Raw genomic sequence first — 10229 nt, forward strand, 5'->3', positions numbered from 1 at the left:
AGAAGGAAGTGGCGTCAGTAGAGGAGCTGAAAACGAAGTGGGAGGGGGAACTGGGGGAACAGATCGAAGACGGGACATGGGCTGATGCCCTGGAGAGGGTAAATTCTTCCTCCTCGTGTGCGCGGCTTAGCCTCATCCAATTCAAGGTGCTGCATAGGGCCCACATGACTGGGACGAGGATGAATAGGTTCTTTGGGGGTGAAGATAGGTGTGCCAGGTGCTCGGGGAGTCCAGCGAACCATGCCCATATGTTCTGGGCATGCCCGGCATTGGAGGAGTTCTGGAAGGGGGTGGCGAGGACGGTGTCAAGGGTGGTGGGATCCAGGGTCAAGCCAGGATGGGGACTCGCGATCTTTGGGGTTGGGGTAGAGCCGGGAGTGCAGGAGGCGAAAGAGGCCGGTGTGCTGGCCTTTGCGTCCCTAGTAGCCCGGCGAAGGATTTTGCTACAGTGGAAGGACGCGAGGCCCCCAAGCGTGGAGACCTGGATCAATGACATGGCGGGCTTTATTAAGCTTGAGAAGGTTAAATTCGCCCTGAGAGGATCGGTGCAAGGGTTCTTTAAACGGTGGCAACCTTTCCTCGACTTTCTGGCTCAACGATAGGGTACTGGGACAGTAGCAGCAGCAACCCGGGGGTGGGGGGGGGGGGGGGGGGGGCGTTGATTATGTTAGCTTATTTTATTTAAATTTGATTTATCTAATTTTAATTTATGGTTAAGTTCTCTTGTTTGGGGGGGGTGGGGGAATGTGATACATGTGATGTTACGGTATGGGGGGAATTGTGGGTGTTATGGGGCTGTTAGTTGCATATTACTGCTTTTTGCTATACTTTTTGTTATATTTTCTGCAAAAAATTCCAATAAAAAAAATTAAAAAAAAAAAAAAAAAAAAAAAAAAAAAAAAAAAAAAAACTTCGCCGCCACCGTGCTGTCCTCAATTTACAAAACCCCTTCTGACTGTTTCTCCCCATCTAGAACATAGAACAAAGAACAGTACAGCACAGAACAGGCCCTTCGGCCCTCGATGTTGTGCCGAACAATGATCACCCCACTTAAACCCACGTAACCCGTAACCCAACAATCCCCCCATTAACCTTACACTACGGGCAATTTAGCATGGCCAATCCACCTAACCCGCACATCTTTGGACTGTGGGAGGAAACCGGAGCACCCGGAGGAAACCCACGCGCACACGGGGAGGACGTGCAGACTCCACACAGACAGTGACCCAGCCGGGAATCGAACCTGGGACCCTGGAGCTGTGAAGCATTGATGCTAACCACCATGCTATCGAACCCCCTTCATAATGTTGAACATTTTAAGGACCCCCTGTCTGAATGAGAAGCGGGGCTGCCACTTGACGTGCCACACTGAGAAAATAAAAATCGAACAGATACGAGAGAGTAGAGATTGGAGCAGAGACCTTAATAGAGCGCACCGCCTTGACAATGAGATTCCAAAAGGTACGTGGGGAGCCGAAATTCTATCACTCAGATATGGCATTCATCTGGGGCACTGAATGACAGTTACTGTCTCTGGTAGTCAAATGAATTTTTAACACAGCGGACTTACCCAGTAAGTATCTCCGGAGTGCCATCTTACTCACTGTCCAGATGGAGTTCATGTGCAGAGCTCTGAAGCTGCGCTGAGTGAGAATGTCGCAAGCCACATCCTCTGATTGTAACCACGTCAAAGCCAGGAAGCTGCTTAGAGTCCAGCTGGAGCTTGAAGTACATATACATATATGTATGTTATTCTCTCAAAATGTTCCAGTTGGATTGTGGTTGAATCACGAACAGCTAATGGGTGTAAGCTGCCGCCAGTCTCCACGAAGAAGCAATCAGCTTGTGAGGTTAGATGCAAACCCCCTTCAACGTTTGGTCTCTAAATACGCCGGCTTTGATAAATCTGCTGACTCAAAAGACTGGCCAGATTGTTTGAAGGCGGCAACTGCTGACCTTTCGAAAGTGCAATTGTGCTATCGTAAGATCATAGAATCACTGCTGAGCCATAAGAGGCCATTTGACCCATCGGGTCATCGGACATCATTTGTGTATTTGAGACCCAGCCCCCCCCCCCCCGCCCCACCCCATCCCCGCAATTCCACCCACTCCTTTGGACACTACGGGACACCTAACCTGCACATCTTTGATCTATTTAGTCTTTAACCTGAATTAAAAAGGGTGATTAAAAAGAAGCAGGAAGTGGAGAGAGATAAACGATCTTTGATGCCCTTCTGCTGAGTTCTTCAAAGCTATCGAGAACAGCTCAGCAATTCATCAGGTCATCGGTGCAGATTGTTTGCAGCTATTTCCGTTTGAACCTTGCTCACGATTTCGTCCCCATTATGGAGCAGGCCCACAGCAATCTCACATGTAGCCAAACATATGTGAGATTGGTGGGTTCTTAAAAGAAAATTACCAAAGGTTAATCACAAATGCCGTTGTCGAAAGGAAGCCCCGTGTGACATTATACAAATGTGCAGCATGTGTAGGGCAACACGGTAGCATTGTGGATAGCACAATTGCTTCACAGCTCCAGGGTCCCAGGTTCGATTCCGGCTTGGGTCACTGTCTGTGTGGAGTCTGCACATCCTCCCCGTGTGTGCGTGGGTTTCCTCCGGGTGCTCCGGTTTTCTCCCACAGTCCAAAGATGTGCAGGTTAAGTGGATTGGCCGTGATAAATTGCCCTGAGTGTCCAAAATTGCCCTTAGTGTTGGGTGGGGTTACTGGGTTATGGGTTAGGGTGGAGGTGTTGACCTTAGGTAGGGTGCTCTTTCCAAGAGCCGGTGCAGACTCGATGGGCCGAATGGCCTCCTTCGGCACTGTAAATTCTATAAGAGTTAATGCTATGTTAAAACTAGCCACCAGATACAGCTAAGGTACAGGACTATCAATCGCACTGACTCTTAGATTTCTGGGAGAGTGAGCTGCAGAGAGTCCAGGAGAGTAGAGTAGACGAGGGAGATGATGGTTAAGCATAGATGACATAATTTGTGCATTTGAGAGTTCTGTAGTTAGAGATAGCCTAGTTTAATAAAGTAACCTTATACTTTAGGAATATGTATGAATCGTATTTAGTACTGTTAATAAATTAGTTTTGTTTGTTAACAAAGCTTGTTGCTCTTTGTTCAACACCACGCATCCAAGCCAACCAGGTAAAGCAAAGCAGAGAATAACACATGGTACCAGGAGTGAAACAACACACCTGGAGGCCATTATGCATCACCTTGGAATTACTCTCTGGGAAACGGATGCCCTGAGCTCCAACTAATGCCTTCTTAATCCCGGATGGGATTCTCCGTGGAACAGCGCACCCCTGGGGTTCTCCGTTTCGCCAGCCGGCCAATGGTGTTTCCCATTGTGGGCAGCCCCACAGCTTCGGGAAAACACCAGGCTGCCGTCGCAACGAAGAATCCCGACAACGCAGAATCCAGCCCCCCCCCCCACCCCCATCTCTGGCATCAAGAGAGTGTGAAGATTCCTCTCTGCCTCTTCATCAAAATAGTTTGAATCATCTTAAGAACTGCTGACACTGCAGATGGAAGAGCCACTCCTTCTGCACCAGCCCCATTCAGTGGGACACAGGGGAAGTCCCATTCTTGTAGCTATGGTGAACACAACAGATTTGAGCCGGCAATGAGGCAAGAGGGGGAAATCCCTGATGCGCTGCTAGCTTGCGGTATCAGGACAGGAATGAATAAAGTGTGGCTCCTTATTCTCGGTTTTAATTTTGGCTCAGTTACCCTCCAAATGTTGGCCCGTTCAAATCCCCTCCTGGCATTTCAGCTCCACACTTTAGGCTCCGTGGAGTGCTGCACTGTCAGGGGTTCTGTCCGTCAGCTGCGATGTGACACCGAGGCCCAGTCTTGGGTGGAATGAATGATCCCATAGGGCTACACACATATTATTAACAGCACAGAACAAGACGATTGAGACAAGGAGGTAATGGTGGTGTTATTGCCCTATGTGAGCCTCCTCCAATCTCTCTTCATTTCGCTCCATCAACCTATCGTCTGAGATCATAAGGCCATAAGACGTAGGAGCAGAAGTGGGCCATTCGGCCCATCGATTTTGCTCCGCCATTCAATGAGATCATGACTGATCTGATGTGATAATCCTCGACTCCACTTTCCCGCCTTGACTCCATAACCCTCGATTCCCTCGCTGATTAAAAATCTGACTCTCTCAGCCTTCAACATACTTAACGAGCCAGCCTCTACAGCTCTCTGCGGTAAAGAATTCCACAGAGGTACCTGAGACTGCTATATCATTGGTGAAGCCTGCCTGCTGGCTCCGCCCAGTAAGGCGGAATATAAGAGCCTGTGTCTCTGAGAGAAGGAATTCCTCCTCATCTCTGTCTGAAATGGGGCCCTTACTCTGAGATTCTGCCCTCTGGTCCTAGACTCTCCCACAAGGGGAAACAACCTCTCAGCATCGATCCTGTCAAACCCCCTGAGAATCCGATATGTCGCAATAAGGTCGCCTCTCATTCTTCTAAACTCCAATGAGTACAGGCCCCAGCTACTTAACCTCTCCTCATAAGAAAATCCCTCCATACCTGGGATCAATCTGGTGAACCTTCTCTGGACTGCGTCCGATGTGTCTTTCTATTTCTCCCTCAGACACCCATCTAATATTCCCCTAAATCAGGGGTGGGCAAACTACGGCCCGCGGGCCGCATGCAGCCCGACAAAGGTTTTTATGCGGCCCGCCAATGAGGTGCCCGGAATCATAACCGGCATTTTTGAAAAGCCGCTGGGGAAAAGCCGCTGAAGTAAATGCGCTTATTCAATAAGCGCATTTACTTCAGCGGCTTTTCCCCGGCGGCTTTTCAAAAATGCCGGTTATGATTCCGGGCACCTCATTGGCGGGCCGCATAAAAACGCGCCTAGTGGGGTGGATGAGTGGGGCTGTCTCATTGGTCGGTTTAGTTGGGTGTGCGACCAATAGGAGTCCAGGTTACAAACAATAAGCCTTATTATTGTTTGTAACCTGGACTCCTATTGGTTGCACACCCAACTAAACCGACCAATAAGGCAGCCCCACTCATCCACCCCACTACGCGCGTTTTTATCGTTGACTCGGCCTGGCTGTGCTTCTGTCAGTGTTAAGGATCAGCACAAGCAACTTGACACCTGATTTCAACAAACTGGTAAATGACTGCAGTCAGATGCATCATTCTCATAGAACAGTACAGCACAGAACAGGCCCTTCGGCCCTCAATGTTGTGCCGAGCAATGATCACCCTACTCAAACCCACGTATCCACCCTATACCCGTAACCCAACAACCCCCCCTTAACCTTACTTTTAAGGACACTACGGGCAATTTAGCTTGGCCAATCTACCTAACCCGCACATCTTTGGACTGTGGGAGGAAACCGGAGCACCCGGAGGAAACCCACGCAGACACGGGGAGGATGTGCAGACTCCGCACAGACAGTGACCCAGCCGGGAATCGAACCTGGAATCCTCATTGACATTGTTCTGTTACTTACTGAGTTACTTTGTTTTTCAAATAAATGTGCTTTTTTTTCTTTAAAGACCTTTTATTTTGGCTATTTTAAATATTAATTATTTTACTTAATATACTATGCGGCCCTTTAAAATTGTGAATTTCTGAATGTGGCCCTTGCACGGAAAAGTTTGCCCACCCCTGCCCTAAATATTGGCGAGCCCAATTATTTCTGGTGGGAGGGTACCCCACAGTCTAACTAACCTCTGGGAAGAGAGGTTCCTCCTGATACCAATGGCCAACAGTTACCCCTCAGGCCTTGTTGTCGTCAGCTGGCCCTTCCAACTATGGGAGATGATGCACACGCAGCAGATCCATTGGGATACTTTCAACTGGCGGAACGTTTGCTCGAAGCCGAAGAGGCCGGTTTGAAAATGAAAAAATGAAATGAAAATCGCTTATTGTCACGAGTAGGCTTCAATGAAGTTACTGTGAAAAGCCCCTAGTCGCCACATTCCGCCGCCTGTCCGGGGAGGCTGGTACGGGAATCGAACCGTGCTGCTGGCCTGCTTGGTCTGCTTTAAAAGCCAGCGATTCAGCTGAGTGAGCTAAACCAGCCCCTGTTCAGAGGCTGTCTCCACAATAGGTGCCTCAGGTGAAGTGGTTGCCAGGTATCTTGGCGGGGTGAAGTTTTTGGCATTGAGGCCGATTTTCGAGTTGCTGTGGCCAATGAGCGACTTATTTTTTTCAAATGTAGAGTACCCAATTAATTTTTTTCCAATCAAGGGGCAACTTAGCCTGTCCAATCCACCTACGCTGGACATCTTTTTGGGTTGTGGGGGTGAGACCCACGCAGACACGGGGAAAATGTACAAACTCCACACGGGCAGTGACCCGGGGCCGGGGTCGAACCCGGGTCCTCAGCGCCGTGAGGCAGCAGCGCTAAACACTGCACCACCGTGCCGCTCAATGATGGCGACTTTTGACCCATGGTTAATGTCACGATTTCCCCTCTCATTGGCTGGTGTCGCTCATACACGGAAATCGATATTTCGGGCCTTCACCTCAGGCGTACAAGCATCTACTTACGGTTTGAGAGCGCCAGTTATGCCCCCTCACCCCTCACCCCCATAGGGAATATCATGGGGAATGCTTCTGCACTCCCGTTGGAAGGTTTGCCTTTGAGAGGACAGCCTCAATCGTGACTTTGTCCTTCCGTGAAGTGCTGAAAAGGCACCGCAGGCCTCGAAGTTGAAAATCGCAGCTTCCTCCCGCGATAACGATAATTCATTCATGTTTCACGGCCCTGCCGCGAGGTGTTGAGAACACAGGCCTCACAGGCCAACCTCTGGACTCGAAGGGTCAACTCATTGATTTTGCACGCGTTTTCCCGTGAGCTGCTGAAGGTGGCCGCAACTTTCCCCATGCGCCCGCCACCTTCGGCATCCAGAGTCAGACTGTCTGCCACCCGCGGACCCACGGAAGCAGAGTTTGCCAACCAAGTCCGGCGAGGTGTCACAATCCGTGATCGAGGGTGAAGGGGTGTCACTCTCTCTCATAAGCACAGTTCTCTTGATGCGCGCAGTAAGAGACAACGGGCGCGATTTAATGGAAAAGAAGCAGAGTCCCGTTTTGGGCGGGTTTAGCCGGGTGTTTCCCGGCCAACGCAGCACCGAGGACATCCCCGTAACTAAATGGGATGGAATGCTTTCTTTTGGGCTTTGAAGAGGAATGTCTTGCCGAGGCCGGAGTTCAGCTAATTTCCTGCACTAACGAGCTCAGCTCGCCAGAGCGGGGAGCCATTTCGAAATGGTGCCCCTATCTCTGAACCCCCCACTGAGACTCCCCTCGCCAATACTCCAGCTTATCAATACGGGGGTGTTCGAGCCCCTCCTCCTCCCCCGACACCCCAGCTCATAAGGGGACGGCACCCCCAGGCCAGTCCCAGACATGGGTGAGGTGTCACCTGGACACCTTGGCACTGCTAGTACATCGAAGCCTGGCAGTGCCACCTGGGCGCCCTGGAATTGCTGGGTGGCATTGCCAGGGTGCCAGGCTGACCCTGCTACAGTGGCCAGATAACATCAAGGATGCATGGGTACCACCCTGCCCAGATCCCGACCGCCCAAGGACCCCAATCGCCTGGGAGCCCCGACCCAGTCAGGGTATGGTGGGGGATGCTGGGAGAGGCGAGGGGCAGTTGCGGGGACGTCCCCCACCGCCTGCCAATCAGAGTCTGTCAGCTCTCTGCGCTCAGTAGCGCCACTGGAGAGAGCAGTGGCTGCCGCCGCTACTACACCCACCCACCTGGGCCCTCAGGCACAGGTGAGTGATGGCTGGAAGAGGATCATAATGTGGAGGTCACGATGAGGGTGGGGGGGGGGGGGGGGTGTGGAGGCGGAGAGCTGGAGGGATAGTTAGCTGCAAGGGGAGGGGATAGATCTCAGTGACAACCGCCCCCCCCCCCTCCCCTCACCCCTCCGCATCCCCCTCCCCCCAGCAACCTGATCAGTGCCTTTGAGCGAGTGAAACCCACCCACCTCCGGGAAGCCCGTAGGCAAACAAGCCCAAGGTTTGTTTGTCATGGTCCCTGTACAAGGAGCCTTCACCAACCACCACCACCGCCCCGCTCCACCCCCCCTCCCCAACTGGCTGTCACTGGGTTAGTAACAACAACAGCAGTATGCAGCCCTTATGCAGCTGTTCGTTGCCCACTGAAGAGCCTCAGTTGATGGTGGCCGTCCCACTCTAGGCTTGGTCAAGGTGGAGGCCACTTGATTAATGCCCTCTTCCATCAAGGCCCAAGACTCTGCCCAAAGAGTCACAGAATCCTGACAGTGCAGAAGGAGGCCTTTTGGCACATTGAGTCTGCACCGACCCTCCGAAAGAACACTCCACCCAGATCCACTCGCTCCCCATACCCCGCCCTTTCCCGACACCCTCTAACCCAACCTGCACATCTTTGGACAATAAGGGGCAATTTAGCACGGCCAATCCACCTAACCTGCACATCTTTGGACTGTGGGAGGAAACCGGAGCACCCGGAGGAAACCCACGCACACACGGGGAGGATGTGCAGACTCCGCACAGACAGTGACCCGAGACTGGAATTGAAACCGGGTCCCTGGTGTTGTGAGGCAGCTGTGGCTAACATAAATGCTTTTATTTTCAATTGAACTCAGAAGACGGATATGACAAGCTGGAGGTGAGAAAAAAATGGAACAACCTTCTTGGGGCTCAATTAATGAACAAAAACCTCTTGAATTCTGGTGCATAATTAGACAGTCTCTCTCTCTCTCTCTTCGAAGATGCTTCGGGGCTGGTTTAGCTCACTCAGCTAAATCGCTGGCTTTTAAAGCAGACCAAGCAGGCCAGCAGCACGGTTCGATTCCCGTACCAGCCTCCCCGGACAGGCGCCGGAATGTGGCGACTAGGGGCTTTTCACAGTAACTTCATTGAAGCCTACTCGTGACAATAAGCGATTTTCATTTCATTTCTAAAAATCTTGCACTTTAATCGAGCTTTTGGTCGCCTGTCCAAGTATGGCTTGATGTGATTCGCTGTCACGTATTTGACGGATAGGGAACTGCGAGGACGATGGACGCTGCGGACATGCAAGATGTTGTGGTCCCTTCAACTGAGTGTTTGCGACAGGAACCGATCGTTGGCTCAGTTCCACCTTTCTTTGATCCTCCAGTAGATGCGATACAGCAAAAGAGGGAGTTTGCATCTCCTCAGGTCACGGTGTCCTTGCTGAGGGCTTCAATTAAACGTAATGCATTCAAGCAGCACTTAAACCCAGCTCTTCAATCCCAGTCTGTCCGATTGTGATCGCTGCGGTCCAAGGTTTCGAACAGGCTGTCATCTCCCTCGCTGATGCAAACCAGAGGCCGGTTTAACCCCTTCACTGCCCGTTTGTGAGAATCATAGCATTTGCAGTGCAGAAGGAGGCCATTCAGCCCATCGAGTGGTGAAAGAGCACCCTACCCAAGCCCACACCTCCACCCTATCCCCATAACCCAGTAACCCCACCCAACACGGTAGCATGGTGGTTAGCATAAATGCTTCACAGCTCCAGGGTCCCAGGTTCGGTTCCCGGCTGGGTCACTGTCTGTGCGGAGTCTGCACATCCTCCCCGTGTGTGCGTGGGTTTCCTCCGGGTGCTCCGGTTTCCTCCCACAGTCCAAAGATGTGCGGGTTAGGTGGATTGGCCATGCTAAATTGCCCGTAGTGTCCTAAAAAGTAAGGTTAAGGAGGGGGTTGTTGGGTTACGGGTATAGGGTGGATACGTGGGTTTGAGTAGGGTGATCATTGCTCGGCACAACATTGAGGGCCGAAGGGCCTGTTCTGTGCTGTACTGTTCTATGTTCTAACACTGAGGGCAATTTAGCATGGCCAATCCACCTAACCAGCACATCTTTGGACTTGTGGGACGAAACCGGAGCACCCGGAGGAAACCCACGCAGACACGGGGAGGATGTGCAGACTCGGCACAGACAGTAACCCAAGCCGGGAATCGAACCTGGGACCCTGGAGCTGTGAAGCAATTGTGCTAACCACTGTGCTGCCGTGCTGCCCCCAGAAAGTCTCTGACAGAGGCTGCCAGTCGAATCGGAGCTTCTGGGCACCGGGTATTCAATCCCCGACTCTGCATTTTTATAGCGCCTTTCGCACAGCGACAGGTCCCGAGACGCTTCACAGGGGGAGGAATCGGGCCAACGTTTATAATCAGCGCACGCGAGGAGACGGTACCACAGTGCAGAGCAGATCAGAGAG

At 51.7% G+C, this 10229-nt stretch overlaps 1 protein-coding gene across 2 annotated transcripts in view; it reads right to left on the reverse strand.

Moving 5' to 3' along the window:
- Positions 1–1760, reverse strand: part of LOC119957241 (adhesion G protein-coupled receptor E1-like) — a 110447-nt gene extending 108687 nt beyond the window's left edge. Inside the window, exon 1 of one of the 2 annotated variants that reach the window (XM_038785084.1) lies at positions 1571–1760. In XM_038785084.1, the coding sequence (XP_038641012.1) occupies positions 1571–1622 (52 nt within the window). In that variant the 5' untranslated portion in view covers positions 1623–1760. The remainder of the gene's footprint in view (positions 1–1570) is intronic. The other variant, XM_038785085.1, reaches the window with a different exon arrangement.
- Between the last annotated feature and the right edge of the window lie 8469 nt (positions 1761–10229).

Source organism: Scyliorhinus canicula, chromosome 25 (genome assembly GCF_902713615.1).
Source record: "Scyliorhinus canicula chromosome 25, sScyCan1.1, whole genome shotgun sequence".
In the NCBI taxonomy this organism is placed as follows: domain Eukaryota; kingdom Metazoa; phylum Chordata; class Chondrichthyes; order Carcharhiniformes; family Scyliorhinidae; genus Scyliorhinus; species Scyliorhinus canicula.